General features: G+C 41.7%; 1 protein-coding gene across 1 annotated transcript in view; it reads right to left on the bottom strand.

The window, feature by feature from the left end:
• Positions 1-13,960: 13,960 nt before the first annotated feature.
• The window catches only part of onecut2 (one cut homeobox 2), a 50,676-nt gene continuing 48,098 nt past the window's right edge, over positions 13,961-16,538 (bottom strand). The window contains exon 2 of the mRNA XM_012849265.3: positions 13,961-16,142. Within this exon, the coding sequence (XP_012704719.2) occupies positions 15,853-16,142 (290 nt within the window). The 3' untranslated portion in view covers positions 13,961-15,852. The remainder of the gene's footprint in view (positions 16,143-16,538) is intronic.

The raw sequence follows: 16,538 nt of genomic DNA, 5'->3' as shown, positions 1-16,538 counted from the left end.
GGAACCAAAAGAAAACGACCTAGATGGTCAGCCGTGGCTCTTTCTGCCTGGTAACAGGAGCAGGAAGATCCACTCCAGACTTTAAACTCCTGAAAACCAACATTAACTGGGATTCAGTCAAGCTAATAAGAAACAACAACCATAACTGGTTGCTTGTAGTTACATTCATTTATTTTAACAAGGGTTTAATAAAAATAGAAAGATGGTATGTCCCATAATCAACTGCTCTGTAAAAACCTGTGTTTCAGTTTGAGACTCTGACAATGACAAAGGCTTTAAGGTGAGAACCAGACACACCTGTAGACGCGTCACATTAATGATAAAAGCCTTAAGTCATGTGTTCATGTGTGGTGAGATCAGGGGCGGTTCTAGACAGGGGCCAACAGGGGCCCATGCCCCTGTAGAAATGGTCCTGGCCCCTGTTATGGCCCCTGTACTAAAGACATGATATTAAATACACTTCTCATAATTATTTGCAATGGCAAAGAAACCATAACTGATATGATAAATAATCAATATTATTATTATTTTTTTACCTATACAGTTTTACTCTACTTAAAAAGAATTTAAAACTTAAGATGTTTCACGTTTAGCTTTAGCTGTATTGAGCTGGGGGCAAAGTATTCAACTGCTAGATCAGGGGTCTGAAAACTGCAGTTCCAGAGCCACAAGTGGCTCACTTAATATTATTCCACAGTTAAATGTTGCCATTTTATTGTTGTTTTTTTTATTGTTTTGTTCTGTGCCCCTGTGAAAAAACACTGGCCCCACCTTGGCCCCCCTGGTAAATTTGGTCTAGAACCACCACTGGGTGAGATGAAGAGTAAAAATGCTCTGCAGGTCAAACCAGGACCTCAGGCCGTTTAAACGGTGGGATCAGTAACTTGATAAAAGCCTGTTTGCATCGGCGTGTCTTTAGAGCTACCTGCTTTGTGAATTAGGGGCGGAGCTACAGCAGGCTGTGCAGCGTGGTGAATGTCTCTGAGCGCGTTTAAACATCCCTTTGGGTGTTTCATGTGTGGCCGGTAAATTACGTGGGGTGACCTGTGCGACCTGGACGAACGCTAACACAAACCGGTGCAGCATCTGCTCCTCGGCTCGGTTTGGATCGGCGGCACCGAAGCGTGGCTGATGACATTTCAGGAGTCCGTGTGTCTCACCTTTGTGTCCTGATGTCTTCCTCTGATTCAATCTGCCTTCCTCCGTCGCTCCGCTTTTCTCCTTCTCCAACACCCAAGCCCTTCTTTTATTTTGAAATCTTTATTCTGCGGCCGTGGCCTGTCGGCTCAGGGAGTACAGGAGGGGGGTTGCAGGATGAGAAGTGTGTGTGTGTGTGTGTGTGTGTGTGTGTGTGTGTGTGTGTGTGTGTGTGTGTGTGTGTGTGTGTGTGTGTGTGTGTAACTGCAGGCTGCTGGTAATTGAAAAGCCAGGATACCAGCACCTGCACCCCTCTGACCTCCTATAGAGAGAATAAGCATTGATTTCTCCAAAGAAAGGGACAGAGAGCGGTGGAGCAGGGAGTCGGGTAAAAGCAAAAATTGGAGAGAAAAAAAATTACAGAGGAGGAAAAGACAAAGTGTGGAGGTATTATAAAATAAGGAGGACGATAAAATCAAAACTGGGAGGGTGAGAGAGGAAGAGGTGGCGCCGGAGGAGGAGGGGTCACAGAGGGTGTCGGCAGCACCGAATATGAAGAAATGGACATAATTATGACGGACGTGTCCCCCAGATAGATTCCTTCAGTTTGTGCAATTAAATAATTCAGGTCTGCAGTCAGAAAAAAACACCTGATTAAATAAAAAAAGCTGTTTTAAATTTATTATTTCCTTTATTAAGGAGAAAAAAGTGAACAAAACTGACCCGGATGGACAGACAGATAGATAGATAGATAGATAGATAGATAGATAGATAGATAGATAGATAGATGGACGGATGGACAGACAGATAGATAGATAGATAGATAGATAGATAGATAGATAGATGGACGGATGGACAGACAGATAGATAGATAGATAGATAGATAGATAGATAGATAGATAGATGGACGGATAGACGGAAGGATGGATAAATGGATGGATGGATGGAGAGATAGATAGACAGACAGACAGACAGACGGATGGATGGATGGACGGATTGATGGACACATTGACAGATGGACGGATGGATGGATGAATGATTAGATAGATAGATAGATAGATAGATAGATAGATAGATAGATAGATAGATAGACGGATGATCGTTTCCAACTCATCCAGTGTCTTAAGTGAAACCAGTTTGTCGTCTCTTGGTTCTAACGGCTGTAAATCCGGATGGACGGATGAGTAGATGGATGGATAACTGGCTCGTTGGATGGATGGATGGATGGATGGATGTTTTGATAGACGGCCGCCCCCAGGCCTGATTACTACCCGACCCGGTCCCTTAAACAGAACCAGTCTGACAGCATGAAGTAGGCTAGAAGATCCCGATCCGAAGAAACGAAAGAACAGAACGCCGCGGATGTCCATCAGTCCAGGAAGAGTTACAGAGACATTTCTGAGACTCCAGAGAACCACAGTGAGAAGATCCATGGAGAAAACATGGAACCGCAGAGAACCTTCCCAAGAAAACATGGCCGACTCACCCGGGAGGTCCCTGAAGAACCCAGAACATCTGAAGCTCTGCAGGCCTCACTGCCTCAGGTAAGGTCAGAGGTCACGATTCAACAAGGGAAGGGAGAGACGGGGGGGAAAAATGGAAATCTTTCCACCGATCAAACTGAGATGTTCAAAAGAGAGATTTACGTTTGTAGACTGGCTGGATCAGCACTAAAACTCAACGTGTGAAAATTGTGATTTAGTGCAGAGGGACAAGATCGTAGCGGGAAAAATGGGAAACGCCATGGGAGAGATCCAGGACCGATGCTGACCGGAACAGAAAACAAAGAGCCCTCCCGCTTTACCAAAAAGATGCAGAGGTGTAGGACGGAAACACGGCTTTTCAGAAACAGAACTTCATCTGAAGCCAAACATGGTGGAGGTGAGACGACCTCCATCGCTGCTTCAGGACCGGCTGTGAAAGACGGAGCATCAAAGAAAGCCGTGTTCTACGCTGCTATTGAAGAACGACGCTTCACGACGCTTTACAGCACTTTACAGTGCTTTCCTGCACCTTATCAGGCGACCGACCGGCAGGTGATAGAAAGACAACGGCACAGGCTGCTGTTCCCGTGGTAACGGACAGATGAAGCAGGCGGACGGGACGGAGAGATCGGACCTAAAGACGAGGGGGGGGGGGGGGTTAAAGAGAAGGAGGGAGAAGGTGGATTGATGGGAAGAGCTGGATGCTGATCAGATGGAGCGAAGATCTATCTATCTATCTATCTATCTATCTATCTATCTATCTATCTATCTATCTATCTATCTATCTATCTAAACATCCATCCATCCATCCATCCATCCATCCATCCATCCATTCATCCATCCATCCATTCATCCATTCATCCATCCATCCATTCATTCATCCATCCATCCATCTATCAAAACATCCATCCATCCATCCATTCATCCATCCATTCATCCATCCATCCATTCATCCATTCATCCATTCATCCATCCATCCATCCATTCATTCATCCATCCATCCATCTATCAAAACATCCATCCATCCATCCATTCATCCATCCATCCATCCATCCATCAATCCATCCATCCATCAAAACATCCATCCATTCATCCATCCATCCATCCATTCATTCATCCATCCATCCATCTATCAAAACATCCATCCAGCCAGCCAGCCAGGCAGGCAGGCAGGCAGCCAGCCAGCCAGCCAGGCAGGCAGGCAGCCAGCCAGCCAGCCAGCGAGCAAAACAGCCAGCCAGCCATCCAGGCAGGCCAGCCAGCCAGCAAAAAAGCCAGCACAGCCAGCAAAACAGCCAGCCAGCAAAACAGCCAGCCAGGCAGCCAGCCATCCATCCATCCATCAAAACATCCATCCATCCATCCATCCATTCATCCATCCATCCATCCATCAAAACATCCATCCATCCATCCATCCATCAAAACATCCATCCATCCATCCATCCATCAAAACATCCATCCATCCATCCATCAAAACATCCATCCATCCATCAAAACATCTATCCATCCATCCATCCATCCATCCATCCATCCACTATCAGACCTCAGACTCTCATGTGAAACACTTTATTGCTCGTTAACGACAAGAAGATGCCAAAAAGAAATAAATCAGACCAAACGCCTTGATTGACAGGAATCTATTCAGAGTCCAGTTTACACTGAAAGCAGGAAGGAAAAAAGAGTCAGGAATCAGTTTTTTACATGGATAAGACCATTGTGATTTCTTTATTGATTTTTTTTCTCCTTTTATACATAGAGTGGAACATTAATTACCCAAATATCTCCTTCTTGTTTGATCATCGTTTTATTCCACACCAGAAGTTTGCCGTCACTTCTCTTTTCTTGTCTTGTTTAAAACCAAATGCCAAAACGAAAAACAAAAAAAAATAATAATAATAATTTCACTTTTGGTCACTGTACAACAAATATAAAATAAATCTATTAAATAAGAAGGATGGGAAGTAAGTGATCAAAAGAAACTATAGAATCGAGCCGAATGTTGGTTTTGTTGGGAATCTGATGCGTTTAACTTTATGCAAGTGGAGTTACGGTGATGTGGGCCTCTTTGACCGACCTTTGAGCCTCGGTGTTGGTGCTGCTGATGTCCGAATCAAACTGAGAAAAGCACTTTAATGACAATATTCTAAAATTATTAATCCTTTAGAGCTTGAAAGTTGGATTATAAGGATTAAAATTGGGGTTTCTCTTCATCTTTTCATTCAGTTTAGTCAGGAGTCTTGTATTAAAATCATTATGAAGAGTTTTTTCTATATTACCGTTTTGTCACCCTCCTATTTTTATTTTGTACCCGTAAACAAGCCAAATTCTAACAATGTACTGAAATTATGACGTATCATTTTATCTTTTTGTTTCAGCTAAAAGACCTTCAGTCAAAACTTGGTGATAAATTCTCATTAAGTGGTTTAAGTCAAATTTAAATTACTCTCTGAAGACTTTGTATTAGATTGTTTTCCCCATCTACGTTTACAGAGTAAATCATCCTTTTGAATATATAAAACCACTTTAAATCGTTCGTTGCCAAAGTGGTGTGAGACATTTCCCTGGCGGGTTTGAATTTGAATCGGTCCAAATCATCATGGAGTATAAAACTGACCAGAAGGGCAGCAAAAAATTAAACAATGTTTTCTAACACCAAAAACCTGTTTGTGGGAGAAATGTGCCATAAAGGGAGTAAGGAAGTTCTTTTGCTTGTGTTTAAAGTCCGACATGCTGATGAGGAATGGAAGACATCTTTGAGTGGAAGTGCTTTGTTTCTGTCGGTAACACTGCGTTAATTAAAATTCTGAACTAACACTGTACTTAATGCTGAGTTTAATGAATGAATCACTAATTGGGTATTTTCAAAATTTAGCCTGTTTATAAATACTGTGGGTTATTTTATAAAAATCACGGTCATTTTCTCACTTTGATGGTATAAATCAGACTTTTACAGATAGATTTCAGTTTTTCAGTCAGTTTTGTTCTCTCTCTCTTATTGTTCAAAACAATATTTGATCCTAAGTTTCCCATTTTTCCCGCTACGATCTTGTCCCTCTGCACTAAATCACAATTTTTAGCCCGCTAATGGAAAGAAGAGGGGCGACACGTTGAGTTTTAGTCCAGTCTACAAACGTTAATCTCTCTTTTGAACGTCTCAGTTTGATCGGTGGAAAGATTTCCAGCTCCCACATCAGCGGGTCAAAGGTTTTTCTGTGTATAGCGTTCAAAACATAAGCGGGGAAGACGATAGCTTCTTGTAACTATTCACATGCATAAAAAACTGGCTATTAGATATATATTGTGTGATGCTACCATTAAAAAACAGGAAAATTATAAAAAGCAGTGGAAACATGTGGTTGTCGGGGCTGATACTAAAATAATTTGGGTAAAGTTCCCAATCCAGACCTCATCCATTGGGGGACATATTATCCATTGAAAAAATAAAGCAAACACCAAAATAGTACAATCTCAAATGATGTATTTCTGTCTCTGTGTGGCGTAAGGGACAGAGAAAAAAAATACATCAACACATCAACAAGAAACAGAGCATAGAGTACACAAGCATTTCTCATTTTTGGTTTTAGCGCATCATTTCAGACTATCACAAATTTAAAAAAAATAATCACAAATTAAAGATGTATAAAGCTTTTTAGCCCACATTTCATTATTTTTTTTAGATTACAGTTATTTAAAAAAAGGAAGGAAGGAAGAAGTGAATAATTCATGACACACGCTAATAACATTGTTTCTAACACTAGTGTCTATGAGGTATATCTGCATCAGTTTGGTAAAGACGGCACGGTCTGCGCTCGACGTCTTTGTCTCCCCGTTCGCTCGCATTTAAAGCTTTCCAACCGTTTCAAATATAAACAAGGAATAAAGGAGGAAAAGGAGCAACAGTAAAGTTTTTAAGTAGTGGCTGATTTCATACAGTGAGCTTGAATCATTTGAAGCGCTTAAACGGCACGTAATGATGGAGATGGCACATTGTGTTAAAGCAGTTAAAAAATATGCCGTATACTTTATGTTTTTTTCTACATGTGATTTTCTTTTGTACCAAGATTGTCCTTTATTCACGTTAAATAATCAATTTACAAATGATATGAAATGTGTTAAAATAATATGAAACAGTTTTTTGTTTTGCTTTAAAGTTGATATCAAACCACAAAATAATTCTTTAGTAAAAATAAATTAGCAAGAATTCAGCCCGCCCCCTAGTGGTGACGTGAATGTGTGACAGGAAGGGCAACCTAGTTTGATTTATTTTATTTTATTCATCTTTTGTCCAGAAAATACGACGAATGTAACGCGGTAAACATTATAGATAAATTATTCTAGATAAATCCTGCTAAGTAGGAACACAGCGCCATCTGCTGTTTGGTCTGTACCTGCAGTCAGCAGTATGAGCAGCAAGGGATTCTGGGTAATTCTCAGAGCAACGGCTTCACTGCATTAAGAGAGAAAGGATAATAAACGCTTTTAATTCTTCAAAGGGAGCGCGACAGAAAATGTTGGAGAACGCCTGAAATAATCCAAATTGTCCAAAACACAAATAAAAATGGACCTTTGAGCTGGGAGATAAAAACTATGAAGTAAAGGTTAAAAAAGGACCTGAAGGCTTCTGGAGTTTTTGCTTTACACGTCACCTGAGAACTCGTTTGTACTCCAAGCTCTCCAGTTTGGTCATTTTAACATATTTTAAAACTAAAACTAAACTCACTACTTTTTACAGACTCTTATTTGAGAATATTCACATTTATTTCATCTTCTTGACTCTTTCTGATGTAAGTTCTGCTTATAGAGAAAACAGCCTTTAGCTGCGTCTCTGCTTCAACATGACGACTCACATATGAGCTTGTTAGCTAAACTCGTTAGTGGAGCTCGTTAGCTGGACCACAGCTCTAATCTGAGACTTTAGGAATTTATAAATCTAAATCAGTTTTTTAGGTCCTGGTAAACACCTGCATTTAATTTACAGCTATGCTTTAGACATTTAGTAAAATTTTCTTGAATTTTATAAACTGTAAGATGTGATTTGATCTGAGTGAAAGAGTGCCTGTCCATGTTTTTGCCCTGATATATTTGTAATTATAAACCTCCTGGATTTGTGGTTTTATGACAACATTTTCACTATAAAACAGCATTTTTTAGCTCCTGATTCTTGAAACTCGTTATGCGTGGATCGGGTCCTTCTTGTATAAATTTGACTTTCACACAGATGTTTTTCACCCTGCGTCAGCGGGAAGGACCCTAGATTATTGTAGGAATTAGCTTCTTGTTAAAGGTTGTCCTTATTGGCAGTTTTGATTGTTTCATAATATTGAAAAGTGGTAAGGATGCTGCAGGTTGATTTAGTTTTGGTTTAGTGCCAATTATGTCACTGTAAACAATTGTATTTGGTTGTTTTGCCCTGTTGTTGGTCTAAAGTAAAAGACATATTTTCCTCCCTTTGACAACCTAATAATTTAATAACCCATTTACCAGGATTCCCTGGCAACCCATTTTAATATATTTAGTATAATGATGCTAAAACTGTGCTGCGTAGATCTAAGTATTAGAATTGCCTATTCACTGTGGGAAAATAGCTTTAATTCATCCTCATCCTTCTGTCAGGATTTTTAGTAATTAGCTGACGTCTAGAAAACTGGATATACTTACAGGTTGGAGTGGGAATTTAGTCTTTATCTAAAGAGAGTTTTAAAAAAAATTACTATAATCTACAAGCGTGATGAAAACTGGCTGCAGAAATATTTTTTAAGTACGATAACACAGTTATGAACATTTTATAACTTTAATAAAGTCACATATGGCTTCTGTTTGGTGGTAATAGACACATATTTGTGTGGATTAAATAGGGCAAACGTTGAGTCGTTGCGTTGGGAGTCGTTGGTTTGAAACCAGAGGTATGTGTCAGGATGAGACCTTATCGGCTCACTGGGACAACTTCCAGTCATTTTGAAAAGAAGCAGGAAGGTAATCAGTGTTTTACGGGTATTCTGTCTGTTGCTCTTTACGAACCTGGACACTAACGAGGCTCAGAGTGATTTCTGGCTTTGCTGCACTCTGGTTGCTGTGCAGCACAAACGATGTCAGCAAGCAGCCGTCCAATTAAAAACAGCCCCATAATGCTGGCGGGTGATGGAGAAAGAAACCGGGTGTGGGTGTCTGCAGCTGTGAGCATTTAACTACAATAACACCAATGACGACCTCCATCAACAGATGTCACGCATTTATGTCATCCATGTACCTAATGGCGCCGTCTACCATGAGATATTCTAATAAACCGACGATTTAACGCAATTCTGTGTTCTACTGAAAGCAAATGTTGTCATGTGACTCCAATAAACCATTATTAGTAGCAGTAAGTTAAATGGACGTATATTTGGTTTGATAAGGATTCATAATGTTTCATTTTATGTGTCAGCCAGTGAGAACGGGGACCCGAAATAGGTTTTCAGATAAAATTATGCAACTAATTTACACAAAATATGCGATCGGAGCATTTTTTTAGTCAATCATTCCCCATAAGCATTAAAAATGTTTTACTTCAGCAAAAAATAAATGGATAGGAAACGGTTTGTTATCCTGTCCCAGGTGGAGGCAGGATTAAACCCGTAGCTGTTTATTCTCTAACAGGTTGGTCCTGTCTGTTCCAACACTGCTAAGCTGCTCATCAGCACCACATTAAAATCAAAATGACTTTGGAATGAGAGGTAAAGACAGAGAAAAGAGTGAGAAAATGAGGAAAAACGTGTAATATTTGGTATAATTCAGCAGAACGGAGAGCAAAACTTTGTCGTGGCTGAGCGCAGACCGTGCTGAAGCGGAAACAGAGCTTTGGTTTCTTTGGTTTCATCAGAACGATTAGGAGGACACATGGAGCGTGAGTGAGGTAGCCTCTCTGGATCTCACTCTTCAAATAGGAGGGATTTCTTTCAAATGTCTTCCAACACACAGACAACTTGAGTCATGGAAGCAGCTAGCTTTACCGGACCGCTACGTTTTCCTTCCCGATGAGTCAAACCAGCCACAGTTTGCAGATCTTCTCATCTGGAGGAACCTGGATAAGCTCCTACACCAACAAACAGCTGCAGCTTTCAGCAAACAAACCCAAACGAAAACTACAAAATTTCAACCTCAGAAATGAGACCATGATCAATCGTTTCCAAACTGTTTCCACCTCTAATGAAACGTTTGTCCCGTTCAATTCAACCGAGCAACAAACAAACCTAAAAACATAAAGAACCTGGTTGCTTTAGTGCGCACATCTTTAAACTGAAACTACAGCCTGAAATAAGGTCCAGCTGTCCTGGTTCCTCACATTTTAGCAACATAACCTCCCAGTAAAGACATCAGTGGTTCTCAAACTGTTTCTGTTGCGCCCTCCGTAAAAGAATTACGGTATAGCAGTTAAATACCCTTTTTTTTAACAATAACAGTTTCTAACAACAGTGTTATATATAAATTTATAGCATTAAAAACGGTATAAAAGCTTTTTGGTCTGATAAATGCCTGCAGACAAAACAAAGGATAAAATACAGCGGTGTTCTCTGCCAGCGGACACGGCGAGACGTTAGAACCTCGTCATCAATAAAATACAGAGAACTTAAATAGACGAGCTGAAAATAATATTTAGAATACAATAAATAATATGGTTAGATTAAGTTTTATACTCTTTCTAGATTATCAATAGTATTGTTCGTCCACAGACATTCATAGCTACGTTAGCTCAATGCAGAGAAGCCGTTGCTCTGAGGATTACCCAGAATCCCTTGCTACTGATGCTACTTACTGCAGTTGCAGACCAAACAGCAGAGGGCGCTGTTTGGTCATTCAGCAGGATTTATCTATAACGTCCTCAGGGACCTTTTTAACATCTGGGTTGTATTTTCACAGTTTGAGAACCACTGACTTAGGAGAGGTGAACAAAATATGATTAATGTTGTTTTGAGGATTGCTTTTCCAATATCATGTAACAACAATCCGGTATATTCTCCGCGTCTCTGATACGTATTCCAGGGAAAACATTCAGGGTTTTTTTTTTCAAGGCAGATGAAACTGCGACCAGGTCCAGATCTGTGAAGGATTTAATGAAAAGACGACCAAATTTTGCAGCGGTGATCTGGAGAGCTTCTGCAAGCCAGGCTGTGCAAATTTGACCATTTCAGGTGTGAAATGCTGAAAGAAGCGTTAGTTAAGGGATGTGCACACTTATCTAACCAGGTTTTTGCAGGTTTTTGGGGTTTTTGCGCCTCGTTACTAGCAGTTTTTTTTGTTTTAGTTTGGCCTATAAAGGAAATCTGTTGCATTAAAGGTAGAAAAAATGTAAATAATTCATCATGGCCTCAAAAACCTGGACATTTTCCCAGGGTGTTAACACTTTTGAGAGCTGCTGTGAAAGATTTTGTTCATAATCGGATCTTCACGGCTATGATCACAAGAAACAGCTTTTATTTAACCTAAATTTCCTCGTTATCTTTAGACGGCCAACACGATTTTGGTTTTCAGCTGGTTCCAAATGGCGTCTCGGAAAAGATGGAAGAAAAGCCTTAAAAAAAAGAGAAAACACGGCTTTGCATGCAGAGTTCAGCCGTCAGAGAGAAGAAGACGTGTATTTTTGATCATCATAGTTTCTAAAGGTGTGAATAAGAGCTTAACCAGGGAGGCTGGGTCTGTGTGGAGGTAAACGCCTGGCCTGTAATCTTTGGTGGGTCAGTTTCTACCAGCGAACGCAGCGGTCCGCAGGACGCAGTGAAATAAACAGAAAGGCAGATGCAGTGCTCATCATTCAGTAGCTATTATTTCTCATCAAGAGGTTCAGGTTCTCATTGTAAAATCAAATGAAAATAAAACAAATCAGTACCAGGACAAAAAAAAAAAGAAATCAAAGCTAAAACTGGCTAGAGAGTGTTGACATTCAGAAGTATTAAAGTCTAATCTGACATTCCTACGTTGTTCAGCTCTACACATTCATGACACCACGTTTTCATCGGCTGCGCAAAGTAACGCTAGCTAAGAATAAATTAACAGGCCTGGAATAAGCACTGCATCTTTGATGCAACTAACATTCTTAAATACTCATAAATATTCATCAGGAGAAACAAAATTACATCTAATTAAATAACATTAAATTATCCAGTACAAAACTAGTGTGTTCTAAAAACACGTCATAAATAAATATGGCATCGAACAGAAAGAAAAGGAACGTACAGTGTAAACTTTGGCAAAGCTAATCGTCACCGCGGGAGATTTGGCAACAAAATTTGTTCGTTTAAATTACTTCACAATTAAAAACAAAACATAAATTACATTAGATTAAAAAAAATAAAAATCACATATTGCAAAAACATAGGAAGTACCATAGTGGTATAAATGTAATTGGCAAATAAACGAGCAGTGAAAAGCTCTTAGGGACGGTTTTTGGTTTGTTTTCCTTCCTGTTATCTCTGGCTCCTCTTTTTTTTTTTCTCTTTATCTTCTTTTTATCATTTTTTTGGTTTGTTTTATGTTTGGCAGATTTAGCCGTTATTACATCTAGACAGAACTGCAGGTGGGAATGAGATGAGAAAATGGCCGCCACCCAGCGGAGGCCCTGAGCCGGGTCCCTGCGGCGGGGCCCGGACGGTGGCCCAGCGGGGTCAGGCCGGCCGGTGGAGGGTTTCTTTGGACTAGAAGCTTCACACAGAAAAACACAGACAGAAAACTAAAGATAAAGCTATTTGACCGAGATTTCAGCAGTTTCTCTCAGCAGTTGGAGATTTGGTGTAACTTTTTTGGTTTTGTTTCGTTTGTCGTATGAATGGATCAGCAGCCTGGTTCCCCCTCCCCCTCAGACCGCCAGCTAACCTTTTAGCGCGTTGTTTCTCCACTTGTGTGGCTATAAGAACCCGAGCTGTGCTACAGACATCTATTGGATTATTCTGGTGGGTTTTGAGGTTTTCTCAACTTTTTAACCAGAGAAAGCAGCGCCTCCTTTATTTATTACCAAACCAGCTTAGTTTACTGGTCAGTTAACAGGTTTCCTACAGACTCTGGATCCAACTGTCTAAAATTGGTATCATCCATCCATCCATCCATCCATCCATCCATCCATCCATCCATCCATCCATCCTCCTTACTGTCTATTATCATGAAATCAGAAAATTCGCTCACATCCACGGTGAGGTTTTGCACTTTTAATTTGCTTAAAAAGAAAAGGAACCAAAGGATCCTGGAAAAATCTGGAATTTCGACCCAACAGAGTCTGTAGGAACCCAGACTTTACCAGTTCTGAAGACTTTCTCAGTCATTTTTTTTGTTTTTGGTCAACATTTTTACTGGTTTCTGCCCAGAGCTCATTAGGAGCTGAGTCTGGCTGCTTTCTTTAGTGTTTGAGCTGAGAAGTTAAAAAAAAATAAAGTAAGTTGCAATAGTAAAACAACTGGAATCAGACTCTAAATGAAAAAGCCGCGGCACGCTACTGATAGTACAGCAAAAAATCTTTGGTATGCACCGTACATTTCAGAAAGCAGCACCGCTGTCGCTCCTCCACAAGACGAAACTCTAAGAACGAATAAGGAATAAAAGCAGCTTTGTCCTGATTTACCGAGCTCCAAACGTTCCAGCTGTTGGTACAATGGGTCGACGCGGAATCACCTTTAATGTGGCGAAGACGGTTAAACTTTTAATAAACCCGTACAACTGAAATTTGTTCATGTTTCAGCGTTAAAAGTGCTTTACAGAAAATCTAAATTGGAGGTGTGGGCAGTTGGCTTACAGGCTCTAATCAGCCAGAACTAAACGTTCTGGATGAAATGAGGAACTAAAGGGGGAACATGTGTGAAACGACGGCGCTGAGGCTCTTGCTTTTCTTTTGGAGGGGGAGGAGCGCTGCTACCGGAGCCGACGGTGAATCTTTGGTTTGTTAGCTGATGAGGTTTCTGTTGTTCTTTTAAACCGTTTTTTTTTTTTTTTTTGTAACTTTGAAAAACTGCATAGGCACACGTTAAAGACACTCTTCAACCGTGAGAGACACATTAATGTTCTGCCTTTTTTTGGTGGGCTGGAGGGGAGAAACAGCGGTGATGGCGTTCTGTTTCTCCCCTCCTGCCCGTGTGGTTTTTACCCTTTTCAGTCCCAAAGTTGCCTGATGCACCATCAGACGCAGCAAAGCCACTTCGCTGCCCCAGAGATGTCGTCCTCCCATCGAACTTTCCTCCATCGTCGTCGTCGTCGTCCTCCTTTCTTGACATCGTCGCCACTCTTTGTTTTTTTTTTCCTTTTTTTTTTGGTAATAATTCTCATCCAAGTTTTTTTTTTTTCCCATTTGTTGGAACAGTTAGGTGCAGAAAAAGGTTTTCTTTGGTTTCGATTTGTCAATAAATAGAAAAAGTCTCAAGTGTCCATTTTTTTCTTTTATCCTAAAATGTTCTTAAAGCCTTTGGCTGGGATCAGGCCGCGTGTCCAGCCTGGATTCTCTAAGGGAGCAGGGGCTGCTGACTGACGCCTTCGCTTTGCTTTGGTTTCATTTTTTGGTTTAATAGCTTGAGTGGAAGATGATTGAGGCGGTGGTGGATGTAAGGACGTCTGAAACCGAGCTGCTGACGGATTTTTCAGGGGCGGTGTCGGTATTTACATCCGTTTTTTTTAGACTATTTGGATCGATGGACATGCTACAAACACACAGTCATAGAAAGAGGCAACGAGAGCGCCCATCTGCACGTCACGCCTCGGAATCAGCGAAAAAATAAATCGGCTGAAGACTTTTTAAATGATTATTTGCGGCTTTGGGAGCTATTTTCTCGTTTGCGACCCACTGACCCTCAGGAAGGACGGACTTGCCAGGCATCGTCTTTAGATTGTCCTCTTTAACTATTACAAAGGCCCTGATCCGCCTGGATAGTCGGCCCCCCCGTCGGGTTCAGGTGGTCTCCAGGTTCTACCGGTTATGGTTTTTATTTTATTTTATTATGGAGGAATCGGGATGGCAGTCAGTATCTTCCACGAGCGTCTTTGGTTTTTGGTTTAAAGGGCAGGAAAAAACACTCGTTCTGTCTCCCCATTAGGGGGGGGGGGGGATTACAGCATGTCTCATACTTCCTGAACCTCAGCGGGGATTGCTCTGCATTACTCTATAAATTAGACCGTCGCTCTGCTCTGGTGGTTTGTGGAAGGTGCTGCCATCACTGAAACGGTCGGTGAGCTAGATTTAGCCGATATTAACGGAGCGCAGGGCGGGCGGGGGGGTCAGGGTGGGAGAACTTTAGGAAACGACTCTTTAAAGTTGGGTTTTTCCTGCAAAAGAAACAAAAATAAAAAAAAACCAGCCGCGTTTGAATGCGTCCGCACACGACTACTTTTCCCGACGCGCACCGAATGGACTTCAGCCACTGTTTAGAAAATAAAATGGCATCCTGAGTTTTCTAAGATGCGAAGCCCACTCGGGTCGGCCGCCGGCTCCGGTTCTATTGCAAAGAAAATGTGCTTTAAGGTTGTGCTCACTTGTTCTGGCGCGCCGCCTAACCCCGCGGGGAGCGACGAAGCTTGAGCTGAGCGTTGGGTCGTCCGCTGAATCTTTGTGCTTGCATATCTCGCCACCTTCTTTAAAGAGTCAAATCTCCGAACGCTGATGGCAGATTTAGTGGTTTTAAGGTGAAAACTATTGTGCGCCGTTCCTTTTAATGTCGTCTGTCTTTGGTTTGGTAGAAGTAAAAGTTCCCCTCGGCGAGTCGGTTTTCTAAAAACCCAACTCCTGATGCGTCTTTGGATCTTTGAGGGCTGGAACCGAACAGAACATCCACAGAAAACGTCCCCGAGCATCTGTCACATTCTGCAGTCATAAAGCTTTCCTTGGTTTCTTGTTTGGTTGTTTCCTAGCTTATATTGCATAATAGAAAACACACATTGTCTTCTAGTCTTTGGTTTTTGGGCTAGCGTGTCAGCCTAGCGTCCTAAAGGAGACATCACGGTTGTGGTCTATGATTTAGAAGGTGTTCCCCCCTCCAAGGTGAGGTTTTGTATGTTTTTTAGTGAGCTTAGCCTCCGGCTTTCTTTATGGGTTTGAGATAAATTAGCAGAAGGCGATTCGGCTACAAGTCGTGGCAGTTAGCAGCCCCTCTCTCTGTTTGTACCCTCAAGGAAAGAAGAAAAAAATCATGTAAAAAGTTTTCTGTCCCGCTTCAACCGGACAAAACCTGGACCCCCTCCCCTTAAGTCCATCCCCGTATCTCCGTGTTTCCCTCCCCGTCTTCTATCATGCTTTGGTACAAGTGCTGGACGCTGAGGACTGGCCCCCGGGGCTGGCTCCGTCGTCTGTCCATTTGTCCAGGCTGCGGCGGCGGGCGTTCATGAAGAAGTTGCTGACGGTGGTGAGTTCGAGGCCCAGCTGCTGCGAGATGGTCAGCTGCATCTCCTTGGACGGCCGCTTGTTCTCCTTGAAGATGGCCAGCAGGGTGCGCCGCTGCAGGTCGGTGAAGACCAGCCGCGACTTCTTTGGTGTGTTGTTGCGATCCTTCCCCGAGTCCTGCTCCTTCCGTTTGCATGCTGGGAAAAACAAGAATGGGATTCAGGGCGGGACAAGAAGGAAAACCGAAGAGTTAATGTTGGTTTTCACAACAAATTGAATTAAAACAAATTATAATTTCGCTGTTTCTGGTATAAACATTTGCTAATGTTAGCATGACGTGAGAACAACCGGATCAGTTCAGCACGTTCTCTGAGGTCATAGTAAAATTAAATTCAGTTAAATTTTATTTAGATTGCGCCAATTAATGAAACACATCATCTCAGGTTCTTTCCAAAGTCAGCTTCCATCAGATCCTCCAGGTTGGTGAGAAAGTTTCCTCTCTAAGGAAACCCAGCAGGTTGCATCAAGTCTCTCCAAGCAGCATTCACTCCTCCTGAAAGAGCGTAGAGCCACAGTGGACAGTCGTCTGCATT

Source organism: Fundulus heteroclitus, unplaced genomic scaffold (assembly GCF_011125445.2).
Source record: "Fundulus heteroclitus isolate FHET01 unplaced genomic scaffold, MU-UCD_Fhet_4.1 scaffold_154, whole genome shotgun sequence".
NCBI classification, from domain to species: Eukaryota; Metazoa; Chordata; class Actinopteri; order Cyprinodontiformes; family Fundulidae; genus Fundulus; species Fundulus heteroclitus.
The sequence above is the reverse complement of the archived record's forward strand: the minus strand, read 5'-3'. Positions and strand labels throughout refer to the sequence as shown.